Raw genomic sequence first — 26,608 nt, 5'->3', positions numbered from 1 at the left:
ACCCTGGTGGTGCAGTGGTTGAGAGTCCGCCTGCCAATGCAGGGGACGTGGGTTCGTGCCCCGGTCCGGGAGGATCCCACATGCCGCGGCGCGGCTGGGCCCGTGAGCCATGGCCGCTGGGCCTGTGCGTCCGGAGCCTGTGCTCCGCAACGGGAGAGGCCACAACAGTGAGAGGCCCGCGTACCGCAAAAAATAAATAAATAAATAAAAATCCTTCTTTGCACTCTTCAAAGAAGAAAAACTGAAAATATTTTTATCCACTTTAAAAATAAGTAAAAGGGGAAAAAACCCCACAGAGTTTTAGTTAAATGTAGAAAGTCATGTTGTTCATGAACACAGCTTGCCTAGATAGATGACAGTGAGAGTTGGGTGTTAGCCCCTCATTTCTTCTTCTCTCTCAGCATCAAGTAGAGCTGAAGGGGAGGAGCAGGAGTAGGAAGAAAAGTGGATCTTTGAAAGGTAAGCCTTTGCCATTCAGTCCTGCGTGCCCCCGAGAGTTAGCTTCCATCTCTCCTAATCCTGAGGGCCCAGCTTCACGGTCTCTGAGGATGCCAGTGGCAGAGCTTATTCTTCAGGAAACAGAGCCTTGGGAAGGCTCGTTGGAAGGAGATCAGAGCCCAGATACTTCCCAGAAATTTGTGCTTAGAATGAAGCCATGAGGACCTAGAAATGGGGTGTGTGGACTGTGGTGGACCATTGGTGCCTGGGTTGGGAAGTGGGACCTCCAAGTCCAACTGTGGACAAGTTGTTTAACTTTGCTCAGATTCCTCTGTGTGATGACCACTGACCTTTCTCCCCTACACGGCAGTTGTAAGGGCTACAGGGGTTAATTAACGTGAAGGCACTTTGCAAAGGACAAACCCTTTTCAAGTGAGACTTACCATCACTGTCAGGGACATGTGGCCTTGGACACTGATACTTGGGCTCCAGAGTCTAATCCTCCAAAGATTTCCCTTAAAGGGCCATTGCACTCAGCCTCCTGAAAGACTCTTAGGCCTCTGCCTTCACCACCATGACCCAGTCTCCTGATTTCCAGCTTGCAGAGATTGCCTGGAAGAACTGGAGGGGACTCACAACCTGGTTTCACTTCTGCAAAGGTAAAGAATCTTTCCCCTTCTCTCCTGGGTCGTCCTTCCTCCCAGAGCCTATAATGTGACCCCAGCCCTGGGAGGGGGAGCCATGGGAGGGCGTGGCTAAAGCCCTAGGGTGAGGGAGAGCAGGAGCATTATGAAGTCAGTGTGGGGGCAGAGGAGGGTTCTTGGGCTGCAGGTGCCCACCCCTGCCTGTCCTGTCCAGCCATCCTGGCCCCATCTGCTCTCCTACAGCTGCCTGGGGAGGCTTCCTGGCAAGGGCAACTTTCATCAGCTCTCATGTCAAGACCCTCCTGGTGAGACGTGCAAAGCAGTGCCTGCTGGAGCCTGTGGAAGATACTGCTTGAAGGGTTGGGAACCCTGCATGAACACCTCCTGTAGGGTTTCCTTCCTTGATCCAGACACTCGAGAGGTGCTGGAAGCACACATTAGAAGGTTTTGGGTAAAGCACAGGTGGACCCTCCCCCTCAAGGTCCTCAAGCCCATAAATCTCTTGAAGCGGAAAAAGCTCCAACCCTCCACCGTTCTGCAGTTTGCCTCTTCCCCTTCAGCCACCTGTGTGTCTGGGTCCCACTCAACAGTCAAGTGTGCTGAGTTCCTGGAGAAACCTCCTCAGGCTCATTCAGGAGAGAAGGTGATAACAGAAGAGTCAGTTCCTACCCTGAAGAGGCCTCTCCTTGTCCCCTCAACTGTGTGTAAGGAAATCCAGAGTGCCCTGGGAGCGATTCCATCTGCTGACTACCATGGGCCCTCAAAGGCTTCTCTGACTGGACAGGAGGGCAGGCCACCTTCTCAGTCCCTCACACTCAGCCTTGTGGGCAGAACCTGGAAGAGTGAGACTGTGGAATGGGTCAAGAGGGACAGCCTAGAGCCAGGTCCAAGTTCAGCAATGGTCAGGAATGAGCCAACGGAGGAGAGTGGTGGTCAGGCCTCAGGAGACCCCTGCCATAGGGTAACAGTGATGGAGGTGAACTTAGGATCCCAATCTTTGAGAGGTGAAGAGGCCAGGGAGGCTGTGGAGGCCAAGGAGTCTCCTGCTCTTCAACCACAGTCTAGTGTTATCTTGGAAACCAAAGTGTTGACAAAATCCCAAACCACAAATGTACATATGAGGAGTTTAGAGGTGCCAGGGGCCAGTAAACATTTCCTACTACCTAGAATGTCTGTTTTCCAACATCCAGGTGAGCCATGCCTTAACATGGGGGTTGCCAGTGAGTTTAACTCCAAAGTAAAGGTACAGTCAGACAACCAGCTTCAGGACTTTCCCAAACACATGTTCCTTGCTGCAGACAACTTGGCTTCTCAGGTGCCTCAGTGCCATCCCCAGAGAGTCCCCACCAGAGACAGGTTAGCTTCCCAGGAGCCAAGTGGCCTTATGGAAGCCCAAAGGAGCAACCTAGGGCAGCAGGAGCCCAAAACTTCAAAACTCCAAGACTCATGGAAGAGCCAGAGCAAGATGATTGCCCCTACTTACAAAAGAGAGGACTGTAGGAGGCATAAACCAGGCGAGCATGAAGAAAGGTTTAAAGAATTAGGGACCTCTCAAGCTGGAAGTATGAGCCACCCTGCCCAGGTCAGGGGAATAACAGACTCTATTGGGAGCAGATGTCTCCAGCTCATGCCAGAGAAGAAACATAGCCCTCCAGAAAGCCTCTTCAGAAAAAGGATGAGGCTATTTTTAAAGTGGATTTTCCCCAATAAAAAAGTCAGTGGTCGAGATGCTCTGCAAAAATTCAAGCCCATATCAGCCACTGCCCAGAGTCCCGGATCAGTCAAAAGCAGATCAGTCTTGAAGAGTGAGACTGCTGAGGGTCAGGCACTCATGACAGCTGTTGGACAGATCCCAGAAGAAAAAAGAGCAATTCACCATGGACTTCATGCCACAAAGTTAAATGAACACAAACTGGAATTCCAAGTCCCAGTATGTGGGTGTTTCTGCTGCCATAGGCTTACCTCCTACCCAGAGCAACGGAGAATGATGGGTTATACAGCCTGCAGTCATAAAGCCACCTCCAAGGGCCAGAGTTGTTCTATCAGGGAAAGGGAAGTCAGACACCAACATAGTTTGAAAAGTGTAAGGTTCGACGATGAGCAGCTGGGCCTAAGGTGCCTCCCATCCTTGCCCCCCAAGAAGAGTTTGTTTCCAGTTAGTACCTGCCAGTATGGGCCAAGGATTCCAGGTGCCCCAGCCCGCCATCAACACTGTCCAAGGCATTGTCATCTTTGGGGAGGTGTCTTGCCTGGTCGACAGTAAAATCCTTCTTTAGTCTTCCCTTTAGTAGGAAGACATGTCTCCAAGTCAACATTCAGTCCATGTAGAGAAAATGATTTTCTCCTTAGCACGTCCAAGGTATTTAATGTTCTCCAATACATGTATATATATATATATATATAGATATATTTTTTTTTTCCCCTAATAAAAGCATAGTGTAATGGCTGCTGTCTGTGCCGTGCACTTTGTCTTCTAGAAGGGGGGGGCATGGAGGGAGGTGGACAGTAGCATCACAAGCTTGCTCCTTGTCTCGTGTCCCTTCATTGCACCTTATGATACTGTCATTACACAGACCAAAATTACTCTAACAATGAGACGGGAAAAACCTATGAAACCCACACCCAAGGATCTGGTTCAACCAGTCTTTCTCCTCCTTCTATGCTACTTTGAACTTTATGCAACTGTAGTGGATAGGTTTACACGATAGGGCCGGACATTCCAATTCAGGCTCCAGGAAGTGTCAGAGCCAAGTGGATGGAAGTTTGGGGGGAATAGAGTATGGGCTCTGAGTTCAGAAACAGGAGAAATCTTGCCCCTGGATCTCTTGGTAGGGAATATACAACATCTGCTCTTAAGAGTTCCTTCTCTCTCTGATGAAGGTTGGGATTGAGGTATGCCCTATGAACCCCTTTTAGCTTAGCCATAATAAAATGTACAGCATCACCCTCCCCCACCTCTGTTTTTCCTACACTTTAGAGCAGCAGCAAGGATGGCATTTCCAGCTCTGTGTGTGTAGGTGGGGGGAATATCAGGGAGGCTGCTGAGGGCTGTGTTGAGTCCAGTCCCATATAAATGAATGGCTGCGTTCATGGGTCACCTACCTTCCACTCTATGTTAACCCCAGAGAAGGAGTTTTGGATGAATGGAATAGGGGTGTGACTGTGGGTAGTAACTATCTGATGGTCAAACACTGTGAATTTAGGGTGGGATGTAGGTGTAGAAAAATCATTGGATCCAAGGAAGGAGGCAAAGTGGTACCAGATTCCCATAAATTGCAGTTCTGAAAGTACAGCCCCCTGACATACAACCACCATCTAAAGGCCTAAAGGGGAGGAAAAGTTAAGGGTCCAGTAGCTCACCATGGCCCCACGCCAGGGTCTCTACTCTATTCCAACTCTAAGATCACAGACCTAGAGAAACCACCTTTAGGTCAAAACAGAAGGTCAAACTTATAGAAGTAAAGCAAATCAGGGAAGGTGAATCTCTTAATACTATATTTAATAAGCTTACACATCATCACCTCTTGACTTTTAGAAAGGATAACTTAACAATAGGTGTAAAAGCCAGGACTAGGGAACTTGGGATGTGACTCCTAGTCTGGTGACCTTCACATAAACACATGGCCCAAGGACTGCTCCAGGGGAGAGGTGGGGACTGGCTTGTGATTGTGTAGTAAGCCTTGCCTGTCTCCCAGTCCTTGATCACCCCAGAGCCTGGCAGGTGAAGAAGCAATCAGACAGGATTCGTGGTGGTGTGGAGGTGACCTGTGCAAAGTGGATGGGGCAGGGTGCAATCCAGGAGTGTTCCACTGATCTGCTTCTGGCACAGCTTTTCTTGTCTCCTGACCCCTGTCCATATGGAAAAGCAGGGAGATGAGGAAGAATTTCTCTAGTGATTTGGTATTTTCTGCCATGTGCAGGGCGCATGGTGGACACAGCTCTAGGTGGTGTCTTTCTCATTGTGGAGATTTCGGTTCCAGCTGATGCCCCTGATCCAGATGACAACAGAAATGGACCCCATCCCCCATACCTGTCAGGCCCCTCAACACGTGGAAATGCTGTGACCTGGGGTGGAGGGGGCAGAGTGAGCACAGGACTGCTCACACCCCTGGTTTCTCCCTGGAGCCAGGCCCTACCTCTGGGCCCCGATTCCCAAGGCAGCCTCCAGAATGGGCAGAGCAGTGAGAGTGAAGCCAGGACTTGTGGGAGGGGTCGGTACCCAGAGGAGAGAGTTGACAGGGCTGGGACCTGAGCCTGGCTGCTGCTGGGTCCTCTCAGGGGCACCCAGAAGTGAGTTCTGGGAATATGGGGAAGCTGGACTTGGACCCCCCTGGCTCCTGCTGGGAGAGTGCCACAGACAGGTGATGCTGATGGAACAGCAAGAAAACAGAAAGAAGCAAGTCCCTTTGCCCTTCTCTTGCTGCTCCGTCTTCCATAAGGTACAGTAAGACAAGAAATTGAGAGACCAAAAGAAAAAAAGAAATGGAGAGACCCAGAGACAATACACAAAGACTTCACGGACACACCTCTCGAGAGACTTCTCACGCAAACACCTTTCTCAGAGATCACATACTGAGACCTCACACAGGGACCTCATGTTGCTTCACAGACCCTCAGACAGAAACCTAGCACAGATTTAACAGATTTCCCAGAGATACCTTCCAAAGGGACCTCATACAGAGACTTCACACAGAGATCTCACCCAGAGACAACACACAGAGACCTCACATCTATTCTTCAGTATCCATTGACAAGTCTTTCTTAGTGAATATGAAACCACTTAGCAAACTGGCAGCATGATAAATATATTATCAGTTGTGCCCCTCTGAGATCCACCAGACACTCACTGTCAGCATTACTCTAAATGGGGAAATGTTGGAGAAGTTTTGTTCTTTTGGAATGTCACTGCCTCTGAACAAAAGAATTATACATTCCAAATGTAGATTTTCAAATTTCATTCTTAGGTGTTCATTGGCTTGAAGATCACATATTACATTATTTTATTTTTATTTATTTTAGAAGAATGAAGAAAATAATGTTTATTTCTTAGAAATGCATGTAGTACTCTATTTTTTTATTTTAAAAGATTTTTATTGGAGTATAGTTGAGTTACAAATTTGTGTTAGTTTCAGGTGTACAGCAAAGGGAGCCAGTTATACATGTACATATGTCCACTTTTTTTAAAGATTCTTTTCCCACAGAGGCCATTACAGAGTATTGAGTAGAGTTCCCCGTGCTATACAGTAGGTTATTATTACCTATTTTGTATATAGTAGTGTGTATATGTCAATCCCAATCTCCCAATTTATCCTTCCCCCCTTATCATCTCCTGGTAACCATAAGTTTTCATTTGTACTCTTTTTTTAGGAGAATCACAAATTGTAAGCACAGCTAAAACACTGTCAGTCTCCAGTGAGAGAAAATATTTGTCCAGTTTAGTTATCATCCAGTCAAATGGTATCTGGCACATTTTTTACTTTATTGAGGACAGAACTTAAACTTGAGATGGCTTACTTGTTTCCTTTGGAAACATAAGAAAAACCTGCAACAAAGGTACTCTAGGAATGAAATAAACCAAGAAAGAAGCATCCGGACTCACATTCACTTCCCAGAGGGCTGTGTAACTAGCACGTTATTTTGCACATAATAGCTTGTATCAGGTTTGTGGGGTTTGCTTTAGTTTTTAACAGGCCAATAATCATGTGAGGATTTTTCACAAGTCAAATTTCTGGTTTTAAATTTTACATTCTGGCAAAATTATGCTTCTGAATATTATTTTATTTCTTAAAATGTGGTAATGCCCTAAAATGATATTACACAATCATAACGTTCAGCTAACATACTTAAAAAGATGGGCTATTAAGGATTCATTCTTCAATAATTCTATGAAATGCACATTTTCTAAGACATGCAGTTAGGATCCATTTTATATTCATTATAGGGTTAACACATTGCTTTAAAAATTTTTGAAAGATTATAAAATATATGACTTAGCCTATGCTTGACATTATACATGTTACCTCATAAAATTACTGAGGGAAGGATATCTTAATATCTGAATTGAAGGTAGTGTACATTTAATCTACATTTGGCTTATAACAATGAATAATGAAAGGCTTTCATTTATTATATATCTCACACTTTCCAAAGGGTACACTTCTAAAAGACTACTGATTTCTCATTGCTAATAAGCAACCTATTGTCCTTGCCTTGGTAAAATCTATTTTAATGACAGCTGGTTCTCTCCCAGATTATCCATTGGTATTACAGCGTCACGGTCTTTTAAGAGGAGCAGGGCTGACACGAGGACTCTTTGGGCTTATTTCTACAAGAAGTTTAGTTTTTCTATTCTCCTAATTAAAAAATGTATAATTATTAATTTTTCACTTTCTTATGTCATTGAATCAGAAAACAATGGACTATGGTCATGTATGTCATCTAATACTCTATCAGATCACTTTTTTTTAAATAGTGCAGCTTACTCAGGTAAGTTTACTGATCAGAACAAAATGGAATCAATTAGGAAAAAGTTCATACAGGAAAATATCCTTTTCAAAGTTGACTATTTTAACACAGTTAAATAAGCGATTATTTTTTAATCCTTTGAGTTAAAATTGTTCAGGGTGGCCAAGAAAGTCTGGAAACATGAAAAATGTCCATAAAAGCACTTTATTACTATAATACATTGAATGTGTTGCTCCTCATTATTAATTCACAGTTCATTAAGCTGGGCAAAATTACAACGAACAATGTGCATTAAAGCAAAATTCCCATCAATCATTTTCCATCTGTCATACATTCTTTTTTTTTTTTTTTTTTCTGTATGCGGGCCTCTCACTGTTGTGGCCTCTCCCGTTGCGGAGCACAGGCTCCGGACGCGCAGGCCCAGCGGCCATGGCTCACGGGCCCAGCCGCTCCGCGGCATATGGGATCCTCCCAGACCGGGGCACGAACCCGTATCCCCTGCATCGGCAGGCGGACTCTCAACCACTGCGCCACCAGGGAGGCCCTGTCATACATTCTGTCAGATGATTTGTGTGTCTAATTTTCATGGAAAAACTTGTACCTTTACTCCAGAATAAGAAATCAAGGGGGATCAATCTATTAAAAAGATATTAATATTCCTAGACTCTGTGGCCTTCAGTATTTTTTTTTAAGAAGATTCACCTAGTGCAAATCTTATAAATATTTTTACCATTTAATATGCCCAGACAAAATGGATACAAAAATTAGATAAAAGAGAAAACAACAAAAACAGATCCCCTTTGTTTTCAAAACATTTGATGTTTACATCAAAATATTTTGTTGAAAATGAAGTGATTTTTAATCTATAGTTAAAAGACACTATAATGATATTTAGAACATATTACAGATCCGGATTTTTACAAATAGATTTTTATTTAAAACAGGTCTCACACTGATATCAATAAACCAGGCACTCTAGAACAAAATGTGGAGAGATGGCAATTATGAGATGACTTCTTAATACTCCAAGGGAAAAAGATGTTTTCCAAAGTAGTCCATCTACAATATTAACCCTTAAGATCTACTCCCCTTGATAGGTTTCAATATTATTTTCTCTTTTATACACATTGACTTTATAATTAACTCCTACAGGAGGACATTTCTGGAAATGTTCCCAGATATCTACAGCCACACTTTCGGTCATGATCACACCATGGAAAAAGTAGGGAACATCCAGATCCTGATGATCCAGGGGTTTCATAATTACCCCTTTGAGGTCAGTCAGAATCATAATCATTCCCAGAACAGGGTCGGTCTTTACATTTGTGCCCCGAGACATGCAGATTGTAACACTACCCACCCAAAGGCAAGTTGTCTTCCTTACTCAGGTTTGCAGGGGCACCACTCACTGTGGTAGCTAGAAGAGTCCGTTGCCCCCAGCCCGGACCTGCATTCTGTACTCTCCACACACACATCGTACCACAGATATACCAGTGGTGCTGATGAAACTTCCAGAAAGCTATAAAATAATGCGTGCCAGGCACGGTAGATGAGGATTCAGAAAATGCTAACATCTTCTCTAGGAAATAAAGGTGACATACCTATGTGGCTTTAAGCATTTTTGTGCATTAGCTGGCCCCCGGGATCTGGGAAAAAGCATCTGATTTTAAAGTTTCTCAGCCTCATTCTCTGCAGTGAAATCTGAAGCTCTTCCTTCCTTCTCTGAGTCCAGAAGCTGGAATTGATACAGTCTGCTCTCTCTGATTTGTCTCTACCATTTGTTTCCAGTGACCACTTCAACTCAGATATCTCTGAATTCAGGGGTCACTCCTAAACTTCAGGACGAAGGTCACTGCCCTTTTTATTCCCACCACAAGTTTATGCTAGTAACCCTTTACCGTGTCAATAAATTTATTTTGTAGAATATGCCCCCTGGACTCCACCTGCTAAATCTGTTTTGTGGGCAAATCATTTGTTACTTAGCTAAACAAATTTTATAAAATCATATTTCATAAAATTGTATTTTATAAAATGTTACTTTCTTATTTCTTATTTATAAAATTGGTAAATCCAGGGATTTAGGCTTAATTATTATTTTTTAAAATGTTGGTACTCATTTTGCCAATTTTTCTTTTTACATATATCAGAAAATATGTTAAGAACTCAACTGTGAAGATACCACTATTTTTATTTTTTCTCACTTTTTGTACTTAACTTTTATAACAAACCTTTATTATTGCACAGGAAACAAGAAAGTTTGTTCCTTGGAAAACATCAGTCCTAAGAACGTACTAAGTTAAAGCTTAGCATGTTAGATCTCCGAGTAGCCTTGTCTTTTTTTTTTTTTTTTTTCGGTACGCAGACCTCTCACTGTTGTGGCCTCTCCCGTTGCAGAGCACAGGCTCCGGACACGCAGGCTCAGCGGTCATGGCTCACGGCTCCAGCCGCTCCGTGGCATGTGGGATCTTCCCGGACCGGGGCACGAACCCGTGTCCCCTGCATCGGCAGGCGGACTCTGAACCACTGCGCCACCAGGGAAGCCCAACCTTGTCTTTTTTTTAATGATGCTTTTTTCTGAATTGGTTAAAAAAAAAAAAAAAAAAAGCCTTAAGGCTTAGGAACAGAAGCAAATTGAGAATTAAAATCCAAATCGTTCAAATGAAGTTTGTCAGAACAGTTTGTGTGTGGAGAGGACAGCTTCTAGGCACTTCAGAGAAACCAGCAGGACAGAATTGAGAATAGCCAGCACCTTACAGGGCTTCTCACAGAAATGCTTTAATGCAAAGAGGTGACTGGATTTCACAGGGAGACCAGGGAGAGGATGCAGAGATAATTAAATCACATTCAAGCACCTGTTTACCTGGGAGGTAAGTTCCTTCATATTGTGGTCAGATGCTGTTTAGGGGGACACTGGCGCAGGGGAGGTGTTGGGAGGATGAACTCTTTTCTGAGTGATTTTGCAAGTGTGAAAATTCATCCAACAGAGATGCTAGAAAAATTTGCTCCTAGTAGCGAGCGTCCAACATGATATTTTGGGACAAAAATGTGTATTTGGAAGAATTTTTCACAAAAGAGCAGTGATGGGAGGAAAAGATTCATATGGGCCTGGCTAGTAATATTCTTCCTTCACAATTTTCTTGTGGGTTCCTGAGGCCTGTTGTGACTGCTTGGAGACCTGGTCCCCAAGCAATGGCCCTCTTTGTCATACTCAGGGTAACCCAGGAAGTTGCTTGTCTGAAGCAGAAAAGGTTCTCCCTTCCACTCATGTCCTCTTGCTGATCAGATGAACACATGGCATCATCTACAGCTGAGAGGTGTTTGTTAACTACCTTTGTTTCATAGGACACAACTCATATATACTCTACAGTAATGTTTATCACTGTCTTTTATAATCTCAAGGTAAGAAGTAATCAGTGTTAAAATCATTCTACTGGAATAACAAAGCACATGATTTTTTTTCCCTAATAGTGATTGTATTTGTTTGCTAGGGCTGCCATAACAAAAGACCACACTGGCTACTAGGTGGCTTAAACAACAAAAATATATTTTCTCATAGATCTAGAGGCTAGAAGTCCAAGATCAAAGTATCAAGTTTAGTTTCTTTGAGGTCTCTCTCCTTTGATGGCTACCTTCTCGCTGTGTCCTCACATGGTTGCCCCTCAGTCTGTGCATGTCTGTGTTCTAATATTCCCCCCTTATAAAGATACAAGTCATATTGGATTAGAGTCCATCCATATGATCATTTTACCTTAATTTTCTCTTCCAAAGCAGTATTTCCAAGTAGAAGTTAAGCTTACGGTACAAGCAATCAGGTATTTAATAAGAGGCATTGCTATGGAGACAAAAAAAAAAAAAGGTTAATAATTGAGGCAAATTTCATATCAGTTTTTGAGTTCTGAGGGTAGACAGTTGAGAAGATCTCTAAATGTCGGGGTTAAAGCATCTTTTGTAGTTTGAATGTCCATCAGATGTTCAGGTAAACTTTCTGAGTGGTCCATATAGCAACAGGAACGAAGAAGACTGTCTAAACATGAGCTGCTGTGGAGATTTCTCTGAAGTTTATATTAAGATATCTACCTTCAGTATGCAGGACTTCAGAAAAAAAGGCAGTTTTAGTTTCAATTATTCCAAGTCAAAAGGGTGGGAGAAAATTTGGAAACACTAGTTTGGAGAGTTGTAGTCAGGTAGTGGAGGAAACTAGAAAAATTCAGGATATAGTCCAGTTTTCAGGTAATTAACAAAACTTCAAGGAAAATTAATAGCACTAGAATCTAATATCCACAATATGTATTTTGGTTTCTATCGAAAGATAATTTTTCTCTCTAAAATCACCCTCATTTCTATCAAAGATAGCCAAATTAAGACAAATTTGTTTGCAAAATAAGTCTAGATTCAAAAAACTTGGTCTTATTTATATAAGTATAGCAAGGATTGTGACTGACCATATAGGCTTATTTTTTATTTTTATTTTTTGCTTTTATTAAGAGAATTTATTGCCTCTCTCTCCTCCCAATAGCTCAGACATGAAGAAGCAACATCAGAGGAAGACAGACAGACAAATGGCTCTTTGAGTTTGTCCTGCTTGGCACTGGTGAAGGAAGAGGCAGCTTTCTCAAAGTTTTTATCTGCTTAATTGGATGTAGTAGAGAAAGGGAACAAGGAAAGTCAGAGGGTAAGTGAACAGGCTCTGCACCTACCAAGGATGTGTTATCCTCCTAATCGTCCCAGTAGGAATATTCCATTCATGTTCTTTGATCTGATCCTTGCATTGGAAGACACTTCTTTTTTTAATCTCTTTTTTTAAATTTAATTTTAATTTTATATTGAAGTATAGTTGATTTACAATGTTGAATTAGTTTCAGGTGTACAGCAAAATGATTCAGTTATACATATACATATATCCATTCTTTTTCAGATTCTTTTGCCATATAGGTTATTACAGAATATTGAGTAGAGTTCCCTTTGCTATACAGTAGGGTCTTGTTGATTATCTATTTTATATATAGTAGTGTGTATATGTGAATCCAAACTCCTAATTTATCCCTCCCCATACCTTTTCCCTTTAGTAACCATAAGTTTGTTTTTTAAGTCTGTGAGTCTGTTTCTCTTTTGTAATTAAGTTCATTTGTATCATTTTTTCAGATTCCACAGATAAGTGATATCATATGATATTTGTCTTTCTCTGAATGACTTCACTTAGTATGATAATCTCTATGTCAATTCATGTTACTGCAAATGGCATTATTTCATTCATTTTTATGGCTGAGTAATATTCCATTGTATATATGTACCACATCTTCTTTATCCATTCATCTGTCAATGGACATTTAAATTGCTTTCATATCCTGGTTATTGTGAATAGTGCTGCACTGAACACTGGGGTGCATGTATCTTTTGGAAGGATAATTTTCTCCAGATACATGCCTAAGAGTAGGACTGCTGGATCATATGGTAGTTCTATTTTTAGTTTTTTAAGGAATCCCATAATATTCTCCATAGTGGTTGAACCAATTTACATTCCCACCAACAGTGTAGGAGGACTCCTTTTCTCCACACCCTCTCCAACATTTTTGTAGTCTACAGTTTGTAGACGTTTTGATGATGGTTACTCTGACCGGTGTGAGGTGATACCTCATTGTAGTTTTGATTTGCATTTCTCTAATAATTAGCGAGGTTGAGCAGATTTTCATGTGCTTTTTGCCCATCAGTATGTCTTCTTTGGAGAAATGTCTGTTTAGATCTTCTGTCCATTTTTTGATTGGGTTGTTTGCTTTTTTGATATTGAGCTGCATGAGCTATTTGTATACTTTGGAGATTATTCCATTGTCAGTCTCATCATTTGCAAATATTTTCTCCCATTCTGTAGGTTGTCTTTTTGTTTTGTTTATGGTTTTCTTTGCTGTGCAAAAGCTTTTAAGTTTTATTAGGTCCCATTTGTTTATTTTAGTTTTTGTTTTCTTTCCTCTAGGAGGTGGATCCAAAAAGATATTGCTGCTGTGAAAGAGTGTTCTGCCTGGATTTTCCTCTAAGAGTTTTATAATATCCAGTCTTACATTTAGGTCTTTAATGTATTTTGAGTTTATTTTTGTCTGTGGTGTTAGAAAATTGTTCTAATTTCATTTTTTTACATGTAGCTGTCCAGTTTTCCCAGTACCACTTATTGGAGAGACTGTCTTTTCTCCATTGTACAGTCCTGCCTCCTTTGTCATAGATTAATTGACCATAGTTGTGTGGGTTTATTTCTGGGCTTTCTATTCTGTTCCATTGATCTATATTTCTGTTTTTGTGCAAGTACCATACTGATTACTGTAGCTTTGTAATATAGTCTGAAGACAGTGAGCCTGATTCCTCCAACTCCATTTTTGCTTTCATAGTATGCTTTGGCTATTTGGGGGTTTGTGTTTCTATACAAATTTTAAATTTTTCTGTTCCAGTTCTGTGAAAAATGCCATTGGTGGGGGCTTCCCTGGTGGTCCGGTGGCTGGGACTTCACCTTCCAATGAGGAGGATGCAGGTTCGATCCCTGGTCAGGGAGTTGGGATCCCACATGCAATGCAACCAAAAAAAACAAAAACAAAAAAAACAAAAACAAAAACATAAAACAGAAGCAATATTGTAACAAATTCAATAAAGACTTTAAAAATGGTCCACATGAAAAAAATCTTAAAAAAAAAATTCCACTGGTAATTTAATAGGGATTGCATTGAATCTGTAGATTGCCTTAAGTAGTATAGTCATTTTGACAGTATTGATTCTTCCAATCCAAGCACATGGTCTATCTCTCCATCTGTTTGTGTCACTTTCAATTTCTTTCATCAGCATCTTAGAGTTTTCAGAGTACAGGTCTTTTGTCTCCTTAGGTAGATTTATTCATAGGTATTTTTTCTTTTTGATGTGATGGTAAATGGGATTCCTTCCATAATTTTTCTTTCTGATCTTTTGTTTTTAGTGTATAGGAACGAAAGAGATTTCTGTGTATTAATTTTGTATTCTGTGACTCTACTGAATTCATCGATGTGGTGTATCACACTGATTGATATGAGCCTGTGAGCCATGGCCGCTGAGCCTGCGCGTCCGGAGCCTGTGCTCCGCAACGGGAGAGGCCACAACAGTGAGAGGCCCGCATACCACGAAAAAAAAATCATAAAATGGGGCTTTCCTGGTGGCACAGTGTTTAAGAATCTGCCTGCCAGTGCAGGGGACATGGGTTCAAGCCCTGGTCCAGGAAGATCCCACATGCCGCAGAGCAACTAAGCCCACGTGCCACAACTACTGAGCCTGCGTTCTAGAGCCATTGAGCCACAACTACTAAAGCCCACGAGCCACAACTACTGAAGCCCATGCACCTAGAGCCCATGCTCTACAACAAGAGAAGCCACTGCAATGAGAAGCCCACGCACCACAACAAAGAGTAGCTGCCATTCGCTGCAACTAGAGAAAGCCCACACACAGCAACAAAGACCCAATGCAGCCAAAAATAAATAAAATAAATAAATTTATTTTTAAAATCATAAAATATCATAACCATCTTCTTCAGTTTACTTAGTCCCATGTAATTAATTCTTGTTTTGTTTGATCTTTTGTTAGAAGTTTTATGAAACCATCAATTTCTCCATTAGGGTTTTGTAAATTCTTACTCAGTTCAGTGTAATGATTTGAAATTCATCAGAAACTTGTGTTCTAGAATACTTGTTAGATCCTTTTCCATGAATTTCTCTGAACATGAAACACATTTCCAGGAAGCTTTTGTAAAAGCATCTGAGTAAAACCATTGTCTAAGTAATAAAAGACAAATATCCATTACTAAAAATTTGATTCATTCTAATGGAATTGACAAGAAAATTTATCTCTGTGACACAAAACATTTAAGATAATAACTAGAATTATGACTGATAACATTATACTAGGACATATCCAATTTTAGGAATTTCATATACTTTTGAGAACATTTATATTAATAACATTCACCCTTATGATATAACCTAGAGTTTATGATCATTTATTTAGCAATGCTTCCCATGTAAGTAACATACCAAATAAGCCTAATGAGTTTCATAGCTCTCTTTTCTAATAAGATAAAACAAATCTTTTAAGGTGTTCCAAGGGGCCTCTGGAAAACCTGAACGTTATTTCCAGGTCAATAAAACTTCATTTAGAATTTGACTTGGGGGAGAATCTACTTTTTCAAAAATAAAAATGTTTTAAAACACTTTGTCAAATATGATCATATGTCACTGTGAATTAATATTTAGTTATCAATTTAATCAAAGTGACAAAGATTCACATGTAAATACAGATAGTTAAATAGTGTAAAAAGACTTAGCTCTTTTAATATTGAAAGCACTCAGTTTTTCTTCAAAATTATCAAAGATTCATAAAGACGAAATGTACAATATTTGTTTTGCTAGACAGATTACATTGAATGTAAAAAAAAGTCTTTGTTTACAATTTCTCATTAAGAGCAGACCAATAATTAAGAAAATTTTGCAAAAAGAGAGAAAAAACAAATTTTAATTTTCTACCAGCTTACTTTGGATATTAAAACTCAATCACTTTATTAAATTCATTCCAATTTTAGATCTGACTACACATAAAATTCCTTTCTAAAGATTCCTTTTTAACAAACCTCTTACAACTTTCTCTGTCCATTTGGATTTGTCCCTTGTTCTCTTTCCCATTTAGAAGTTATCAGCTTTAGGACAAAAATCACTTAACAAAGTTTTTACATTAACAAAAACATCTCCATACCTTACACTTTTTCTTACCCCAAAATATATTCTAATTTCCTTATAATTCCTAGTAGCTTTAACCACATCTATTATTTACAATTCTTAATCCTTTGAAGCTTTAATTTTTTTGTAAAGATAAAGTTAAAAATTATGAACTGTGTAAGTATTTTGTGGCTTGGCAAACTTATAAATACATTTCATAATTTCTAGAAACATATTCTACTTCATAGTACAAGCTTTTAATGAAGCACAAGACATGTTTACTAATAGAACCAAACATATTTAGTGTGTAATACGAGGTCAAAAGTAGGTAAACTTAGACTCGTTCAGCAATTAATATTTCAGTATTTTGTCTTAGTTGGAAATGATCTAGACATTCAATTCATTTAATTTAACTTAGCAAAACTCTAAGGGTACAATTTATCAAAGACATTTAGAAAACTATTTAAGTTGACATAGCAAAAACAATTATTGCTAAAAAAAGTTTACCTAAAAGAATTCTTATCTTATGTCTATTTACTTAATTTGTTCTTAACAATCCCTCAGATTACTCATGACAATTTCATAAGATGTTAAAGTAGTGTTAGCCATCATCTTAAATTATTATTATTATTACTTTTTTCTGAGAAATTTTGTAAGAGATAACATGAGCTTATTTGACTTTTAGTAAAACTACATAGCATAAAGCTATTATACTTAATGCTGATAACTCTTAAGATATGTCTGTATTAATTAAACCATTAAACCTGAACTAGATTTTACTTACCAAAAATTATCCTAGATCATGTGAATTTGAAAAATATTTGTATTCGTTTTTGTTATATTTTTGAGAATTTTTATATTGCTTGTTGGAATAAATTAAGTTTACTCACTCAGATAGCTACAGTCTTTTATTATTTATGGAGAAGACTTTTAAGTCTTCTTGCCCTTTAAGTGTACTTGCCCTTGATAAACAATTCTAAGGAGACTGTGATTTAGAGTTTGAGCAAGAGAGGGTTTTTCTGGTGGTTTTTGTTTAAAAAAAACCCTCTTTCCTTTTTTTCTTTAAATTTTAGTTTCAGGTTCTAACAATTGAGATAATCTGGGCTCAGTCTCAGGCAATGTGGCTGTGTTTACATTTCAAAGACATGGTAAGATTTATAAGTTTAAGGGACAGAGAAAAAAGTGTAAATTTTCTTCTGTGAGTTTTGGAGTGTATTTATCTATTATCATAAGTCTCAGGGTAATTATTATTTTAAAAACTTTTTCTTCTTAAGTACAGGACAATTTTGCTCCAATTATCCTCAACTTTTATAATATCTACAAGAATTTGAGAGGAATAGGTTTCAGGGTTGGTGAAGATAAATGGGCCTTGACTTGTTCCTAAGTTGCATTTCTGGTTTTGTAGAGATTTGGAAGACAAAGATAATTGTTTCTATTAGCTCTTGAATATTGGCTTCCAACTGATCTTTTCCTAATTATTTGTAGGAGGGCCTAAGGAATTGTTGAGGAGATGGGGCAATTTTTAAAATTTTTCTTAAAAAGGGGAATTCATGTTGGATCTTTAATTTCTGTTATTTCATCTTAATAACGATTCCCTAAGGCTAGCTGTTATACATGATTTTTCCTTTCAATTTGATCCTTCCATAAATACCAATATGACAGCTGTTTATGATGAGAGCTCTCAAAAAGGGAATCTTTTAAATACAGCAAATTTAAAGGATCCATCATCTGGCCATTGAGGAGTAAGACCTTTCATTAATTTCAAATAGTGACTCAAATCAGTAAGCCTTTTTATGGAACGACCCAGAGGTAACTTTTCAGGCTTAGAATAAATCCTTACCATGGATGAAATAAGCATACTTTCAGATGGAGAGGGCACGGATGATATAGCCCCTATAATGTGAAAATTCATTTCCAAGGATAATCTAAGAAAGCAAAGGCCTTCATTGCACAGGCAGTAAGGGTGGTATAATGCAAACTGTGTCCCTGGTCTCTCCTGGGAAGTTGAGGCACCTCTGATCCCAAACCTACTAATCTGTGACATCAGGCACATGCTGCTGGAATGGGACTTTTCCAACACTAACAAGGCAATGAAGGTTGAAACAACAAAGGCCCCTTATGGACTGGGTCCCCTTAGGACAAACTCCTCTGACAGCTGGCACAACAAGACTAGAGTGTGCTGTTTATGACTTTGTGTCTCAGAACCCCAGTCAATTCAACTGGTTACCAGATGCACCCCAGTAAATACACCATCCAGATGGTGGAGACCAGAGAGAATATTCTCACTGGACAAAAAGTCAAACTCTCAGGACACAGAAAAATACAGAAGGAAAAATCTCATCCAGTTTTTATATAGAGGACTGACAGCAAAGTTTGTCTTAATAGGCACTGGACTAGAGAGAACTGGTAACTCACCAGTCTGTGAGGCTGTCTCAAACAGCAGGCTTATAGGGCCTATGCCTGTATTCTGCCCTATGGTTCTTTCTTCTTATGAAACACGACTCAGGAGACAGAGACAAAGAAAAACAGTGACTGTCTCTGGGAGGAAAGGATTAAGAAAAACTGAGACGAGATTACTCATTTCCATAAACCAGATTTTCTATGTCACAAGGATCTTGCTCCATAAGTATTTTCTTCTGCTAATCTAAATTTAGAGATAGAGAAAAGGAGACTCTTAAGCACTTTCCCTCCCACCAGACCTTACAGGCCTGGGAAGTTGAGGAGAGAAGAAATTTTACCTTCTGCTGGCCTTTGTCATGTGTCCTAGGATCTCTCAGCTGCAGCAGTCTTGTGGTGGGAAGCAGGGTTTAGCCAGCCTCCTGGTTGTCTTGTCAGCTGTTGAGGAGGAAGAAATGTCCCTGCCAACCTTCTTGAGTTAAAGAAGTAACAAGGTTTATACAGCCTTCTTGACCCTGCATTCCCTATCTCTGGTGCTAATGATGTCTTTCTACCTCCTGGTACAGGGAGGGCACCATTCACATGAGATACTAATTTCCTGCTTTCATGGAGACAGATAGGAAGGTCAGTGTGTCTCTCTTGCATCAGTCATTTCTTCAGTAACTTTAATTCAAAGTAATATTCCACTGAGGCATATTTTGGAGCATCCTGCCCTGGGCACCAACAAAGTCAAATGGTTTAGAGAGAAAGCAAGTCCCTTTGTCAGCACTGACCTGTGCTCATGGTGATTGTTATTCCATCTCCACAATACCATTGGGCTGGGTGCTCAAGAAACAGAGCTGTGAAAACATGGCTCCTGTCTCTTATAATTTATAGTACCAATGTTTCAAAGAAAAAATTTTATTTAGTGCCTCCTTTGTGTTAGACAATAATGCTGGTATATTTTCAAGATATACAAATAATAGAAAGAGACATGTATGGCACTTGAATTGTAGTGAGACATTAAAAATTCCCCCCCCAAAAAATCTTTTTCTTTATACTTATAAGAAAAAAAAATGTAGATTCATTTTGGATAAGATAAAGAAAATTTATGAAGTGATAAATCTAACCTGAGAAAGTAGAAAAGAACACAGTACACAGGCTCTGAGCATTCTACTCACAGAAAATATTGTCCTGTTCTTTTGCAATATGGACTTGTTCCCCTGTCCCTATGTCTGTCTCTTCCCCTCTCTGTTTCTGCCCCTCTTCTCTCTCTCCCTCACACATACACACATTCACTCCCCTACAAAAAAACCCATTGACTAAATGCTAATTGGCAGACACTGTGCTCAAACTGAGGCTACAGTGGTGAGTTAAAAACAGAGATAATTTTTCCATCCTCATCAAACGTATATTCCAAGATGGAGAAAGTGAATACTAACCAAAGAGTCACACAACCATAATATTGCAACCACAACGAACAACCATAACCACTGAGTTAAGCTAAGCAAGCCACTATTGTCAGCTTTCTCTCAACCCTCAGTAGAGTGTGTTCCACTTAAAGGCCTTGAGTAAGTCACTATTCTGTTGAGAAAATCCAGGACATTTCTCAGTCTTCCATATCTGAAATTATGCAGTTTGGAATGTCAGGAACAAGAGTGAGGGGAAAGGTCATTCAGAACTGCAACTAACCAGTTTCTCTCTTTCTGACTGCTGCAATAACCTCCTGGTCTATCCTGTGTTTACTCCCATTCCTCTGGCCTGTTCACAGAGCTGCCAAAGTGGTCCCTTAAAATTTAAGCCTGATTGTGCCACTCTATACTCAAAATCATCCAGTGAATTCAATTTAATTACAATAAATCCAAAGTTCTCACCAAGGCCTCAAAGTCCTTTTTGATCTGTTCTCCCCTTCTCCCATGTCTCTCTTGGCCTCATTCCTACCACTCTCCCCCTTGTTTTCTGTAATCCAGCCAAACTTGCTTCTTCTCCAGCTTTTACTAAAACACTACTTAGTAGACAAACAATTTAATTTAAATTGGGCAAAAAATTTAATAAGACACTTAACCAAAGAAGATACATGAATGGTAAATAAGCAACATTTAAAAATGTTCAGCATTATCAGTCATCAAAGAAAAATTAAAACCACAATGCAAATAACTTCACATCTACTAGAATGACTAAAATTAAAAAGATTGATAGCATCAAATGTTAGTAAGGATGGAGAACAACCAGAAGTCTCATACATTCCTGAAGAAGATGTGAAATGATGTACTACTTTGGAAAACAGTTCGGCATTAATACAACCCCCTAATTTCACCCCCTAGGAATTTAAATTAGAAAAATATGTCCACACAAAATTTGTACATGAACGTTCATAGAAACAACTTTATTCATGATTGTGAAACTGAGTAGGATCCTGTGGGGCCTTCCCAGTGACAGACTCCCAGTGTTCCCTGCTTCTTGTTTGTAGAACAAAGCTTTAGTCTCCTAGGCCTCCCTTGATTTCCAGAGAGCAGTTAATGATTACAGAACTGACAAAATTCAGAAACAAAGGAAAAGCAGTCAAGCAAGAAAAGTAACAATAGATTGAAAAACAGTGTTGTCTATATCCCTTTCTCCTCAAGGGGTATAGATAACAGTCTGACACATATCCTTGATGTGGTGCTCCAAGGACAATGGTGCTTCAAGGACAAAGGACAACCCTCTCTGAAAAAGTGTCAGCGTTACACCCCTTATCAGACCCTTAATTGCCCTCCCCACCATGTTGTGATGCTTATGAAATTCCTGAGCCCAGCTGGGCCATGAGACCTGTCCCAAATAAGAAAAGGCATCTTCCCTGTCCCACTGCCACCCTATAGAAGGAAAGTATATGTGCCTCGACCAATTAGTAAACGAAATTTTCACCTTGGAGCATTCCTTTGTTTTCTGGCTATAAAAACTGATCAATAGCACATGTTTGGGATCCACTCCCCCAGACTACTAGGAAGTCAGCCTGCTGTTCTGGCAGAGACACTTTCCTCTAATAAATTCTATCTTCTTTACATTCTGCCTTGTGCCTGGAAATTCTTTTCCAACCCACGTATGGACCACGACACTTGAGCGTTTTTTGTAGACACTAAGGCTCTCCACCTGATGGAGGATTTGACTACATGCTGATCACAAGCATGTAGGTCCCAGACTGGTTGGAACAAGAAGGCTGATGATTAAGGTTCCCAAAATATCACCCTGTCACCTCTCCACCAACTAATCAAAAGAATGTCCATGAACTGATAATTCACCCTGAGACCCTCACTCCTAATGTTGTCTTTAGAAACACTTGCCCAAAAGTCTTCAGGGAGTTTGGGTCTTTTGAGCATTAGCTGCTTGTTATCCTTGCTTCGCATCCTGCAAATAAACACTGTACTTTCCTTCACCACAACTGGTATCAGTAGATTGGCTTTGCTCTGCATTGGGTGAGTGAATCTGTGTTTGGTTTGGCAATAATTTGGGCAACCATGAAGGGGCCACCATCCCTAGTGGGCATCTCAACCATAGCACACTGGCCCCTGACCAGTGGCAGCTCATGGATACTACTCAGCAGCTGCTTGAGCACCTTTGTCTCAGAGATGCCCCTGAACACTTGCCACTGACCAGGCATCATTGGCCCATGGCACTTTTGATTTCTGTGGTAAAGGGAAAAAGACACATGCTTTGCTGGTTGAGATTTCTCTAGTAAGTAGTGGAACTTGTGTGTGATAATACCAGGGTATTCATTCTCTTAGCCATTTGGGTCTGTCAGTGGCTAACCATTTGGTGGGATTTTCCCTTTTGGGCTGAGGAGTTTGAAACCCTGAGACACTACATTTGTTTGTTTGTTTGAGATTTTAAGATTACCAGCCATAAACAACTGAGAATGGGTAATCAGAGCTCTGTTTCATCTTATATTCCCTACGGTGTATTTTGCAGAATCGGGAAATTCTTAGCTCTTAGTTTCATGGGCTCGTACCCATGAAAAGGAGAAGGTGATATTTTTCTAAAACCATGTGGTCACAGTATTCTTTAGGCTCTGGAGAATAATGACCCAGATGGGGCACTTTTTGACATTCTAAAACTTGTTTTTGCGAATGAAAAAGCTGGCTTGTTAAAAGTATCTCTTCACTATTCTGACCAGAAGGAAACAAATCTTACTAGGAGGAACTTACATTTTTCCCCCTGTGCCTTTGAAATGTAAATGTTCTACCCTGGGCTCTAATGTACTCTCACTCACTCTTGTCTTGTCTATACCATCGCCAATTCCTGAGACTGAGGGGGGAAAAAAGGGAAAAGAGTCCTTTTTAAACTCAGGCAGGAAAACTGTGAGATCTCTGTTTGTCTGGAATGTATGTATGTCCATGTGTACATTATAAATATATCTCTTTTCCTTTGGATGGTATTATCAAAGTTAGTTTGTAAATGAGCTCTATTTAATTGACTTAAAGGAAATTAAGCACTTACAGAAATTCTCAGAAATATAAAAGAAACTAACTTGAATGAATTTCAGATTCATGTGATCTGAAAAATATTCAATATTAAATTTGGGATAATGGCTGACTTGGTCTAATGTCTCATAAAGTTTTCTTGGGTAATCTAAACATAATTTTTGAGAACAAGTGAATAAAATAGAGGTAAATGAGACAAGAGTTGTTAGGTGAACTCTGGGAATAATTATGTTTTAGGAATGTCTACTTAAAAATAGCTTTTCTGGACGTTTTAGTAACTTGAAATTTTAGAGTTTAACTAAATTAAGCTAAATGATGAGAATTCATTGAATATCGAAGTCTTTTCCAAATAAAATAATATACTGAAATATTAATTACTAAACATTGGCTTCCTTTTACAGAGAAAGTAAAGATATTTAAGACTATTAATAAATATGTTTGGTGTCACACTGAGACATTTTCCATAAGAAAGCACATATTTTTAGAAATTATAAATAGCATTTATTTATAAATTTGCCAATCTACAGAATGCTAATGTAAAGAACAGCTCATAATTGCTTACTTCTTAATTTTCACTAGGAATTTAGGTTTTTAAGACTTGAGAATTCTAATTAAATATGTAATTAAAGCCACTAGAAATAAGGAGAACATTTTAGTATACAGGGTAATAGGATGTGTGTTTTCATTAAAAGAAGGTATGAAGAATAGGAATTTATTTTGTTAAAGAAAAAGGAAGTAATTTTGTCTTAAAGCTGGGTATTTCTAAATAGGAAATAAAATAAAGGGCAAGTTAATATGAATATAGAAAGTTGTAGATTTCTGGGGAAAAAGTAATCTTTAGAAAGAAATTCTATGTGTTGTCAGGACTCACTAAGATTAGAATGAATTTAATTGAGTAAATGAATTTTAAGATTAAAAGTAAAGTGGTACAAAAACTTAAAAATTTTTTCTCTCTCTGTTAAGAGAAAAAAGTTTTCTTGGAATATTGATTTGCTTTTGATTACAGATGGTAAATTTTCTTTACCTTTTAAATAATCTGTTATAACTTTCTGTACTTGCTTTTAAAATCTTTCATTGTAACTTTGGTTAAATGGATAAGCATTGTTTCACAGTGATCTGTAATCCTATTTGACCAAGTGTCTTGAAACTTTTTAACATTTTGGATAAACTTCTCAAGGATAGAATCCTAATTAAAGATATTTTGACCTCTGGATAGCTTTGGGATGTTTCAGAGGACCCCTAAGTCATCTCAAAGAGAGATATTAAACTAATTAGGATTATTTGGTATATTATGGGAGGCACTGTCAATTGATTAGAGATAAATGTATCTCCAACCTTCTTAGGTTATACATTTAGATTATACTAAATATCATTAATATAGATATTCTTATGTTATATGAAATTAAATAAAATTTCTAAAATTTGAATATGTCAAATTTGTATGTTACAGAAGTAAACAAAAATTTTTTTGTCAATTGCATTTTAACCAGCTCTTTAACTGTGTCTTTTTAAGTCTTTTTATCATTCATAGATGCTTTTGCAAAAATGCTTCATCTTGGGCCTCCCTGGTGGCGCAGTGGTTGAGAGTCCGCCTGCCGATGCAGGGGATACGGGTTCGTGCCCCGGTCTGGGAGGATCCCATACACCGCGGAGCGGCTGGGCCCGTGAGCCATGGCCGCTGGGCCTGCGCGTCCGGAGCCTGTGCTCCGCAACGGGAGAGGCCACAACAGTGAGAGGCCCGCATACCGCAAAAAAAAAAAAAAAAAAAAAAAAAAAAAGCTTCATCTTCAGGAAGATTCATACTAAAGACTTTCTGACAAGTGCAGGTTTCTGATAACTTTCAAATCATACCATTGAATTGGGTAAGAAATTAAAGAATTCTAATGGAAATCCCGATGGTTTCATAAAGGTTAAGGCTGCAAACTGTAAACAGCTCAAATGTTCATCATCAAGTGAATGAGTAATTCACATCAGCAATAAAGGGGAATGAAATATTAATATACATACATGGATGAATCTCAAAACATGCTGAGTGAAAGAAAGCAGGAACCAAATACACACTGTTAGATTCTATTTATGTAAATTTGAGAATGGGAAAACTATAGTCACTGAAAGCAAATCATCATATCACTTTTGTAGGAAGGTGAGGATTGACCACAAAGGAGCCTAAGGAAACTTTCTGGGTAATGGAAATTTTCTGTATCATGATTGTGGTAGTGATTACACAACTGTATATATTTGTCAAAATTTATCTAACTGTGCTATACACTTTACATGAGTGCTATCAGTTGTATGTAAATTGTACCCCAGTAGGGGTGATTAAAAGGAAATATATATTATGTATGACATATAAATATATGTTTACATATATTACATATACATCATGACAATAGAATAAAACATGTTCTTAGTGATTAAATTGCCATTTAGCCAACATCCAGAATGCCAAACATCCTTATTTTTTTCTTGTTTTTCCTTTCTCTAACCTTTCAAAAAGCATCATTTTTAATAGTCACATCAACATTGCTGATTAGATTTGCAGTAATTTGAAAACACAGAAGACATTCCTTTTAAAAATATAAACAAAAGCTTCTTTCATCTGCTCTCTAGATCTTTTTATTCTTATGCCACATTCTTTACACCAGTTGACCAATTGAGTTAGGCACTCATTTACTTTTTCACAAATCTTTGCTGTGTTTCTGCTAGTTCTGCATTAGGGACTATTAAGGAGGAAAACCACTGACACAAAATGGTTTCATTTGTGCTGAAGCCCACGATACCATGCATATATTTAATACCTAACCTACTTGCAATTTCGACCTTCACCAGAAATGTTATCTTAATTCTGAAATCTGGAATCTTCTGGTCAGCACCAATGTGGTAATCTATCACAGGGGCCCTCTCCATCTCCCCCAACCCAAGAAGAAGAGGCAATCTGCAAGATAAAACTCAAGGCTTCCCTTCCCTACAAAGAGAAGATAGTACTGGTCCCAAATAACCTTTTTTTCTTTTGCTAAGACTTTCTTGCCCACCCTCCTTTCTATAAAAACCTTCCACTCTGTGTAACTTCTCAAAGTGCTCTTCTATTTACTAGATGAGATGCTGCCCAATTCATAAAGCATCAAATAAGGCCAATCAGATTTTCAAATTTACTCAGTTGAATTTTGTTTTTTAACAAGACATGACCTTAAACAAGATAAACATTGGCCCTGTTTTCATCTCAGGTGGCCTCAGCCTGCAGCTGCTTGAAGCAGGATTTTGGTTCCTGGCCAGAGATTGAAGTCAGGCCGGGGCAGTGAAAGCACTAAATCCTAGCCACTAGACCACCAGGGACTAGTGGCCAGTGACAAGGTCCTGGCCTGTCTGCTGTGTAGAAATGAATTTCCACAGAGATGGAAAGTAGTGAAACAAGTAAAGTGTTTATTAGGAGGACAAAGAATACATGTGGATAGACACATGGGCGGGCTCAGAGAGAGAGTTGCGCTCACATGGTAGTTTGAATCACTTTTATGGGGAA

At 39.2% G+C, this 26,608-nt stretch overlaps 1 protein-coding gene and 1 long non-coding RNA gene across 2 annotated transcripts in view; one reads left to right on the top strand and one right to left on the bottom strand.

Moving 5' to 3' along the window:
• Positions 1-1,227: 1,227 nt before the first annotated feature.
• Positions 1,228-3,379, top strand: LOC309797717 (spermatogenesis-associated protein 31A6-like; the record flags this gene model as incomplete). Its single annotated transcript, XM_082646155.1, has 2 exons — positions 1,228-2,058; positions 2,335-3,379. The coding sequence occupies 2 exons, from the start codon at positions 1,228-1,230 to the stop codon at positions 3,343-3,345; spliced, it is 1,842 nt and encodes a 613-aa protein (XP_082502281.1). The 3' UTR covers positions 3,346-3,379.
• A 4,131-nt stretch (positions 3,380-7,510) lies between these two features.
• Positions 7,511-26,608, bottom strand: part of LOC309797716 — a 33,159-nt gene continuing 14,061 nt past the window's right edge. The window contains exons 2-3 of the long non-coding RNA XR_014292782.1: positions 11,296-11,379; positions 7,511-10,121 (exon numbers count right to left, since the gene is read on the bottom strand). This is a non-coding gene — a long non-coding RNA (uncharacterized lncRNA). The remainder of the gene's footprint in view (positions 10,122-11,295; positions 11,380-26,608) is intronic.

The sequence above is a fragment of the Mesoplodon mirus genome (assembly GCF_964341445.2).
Source record: "Mesoplodon mirus genome assembly, contig: HAP1_SCAFFOLD_917, whole genome shotgun sequence".
Lineage (NCBI taxonomy): Eukaryota > Metazoa > Chordata > Mammalia > Artiodactyla > Ziphiidae > Mesoplodon > Mesoplodon mirus.
The sequence above is the reverse complement of the archived record's forward strand: the minus strand, read 5'-3'. Positions and strand labels throughout refer to the sequence as shown.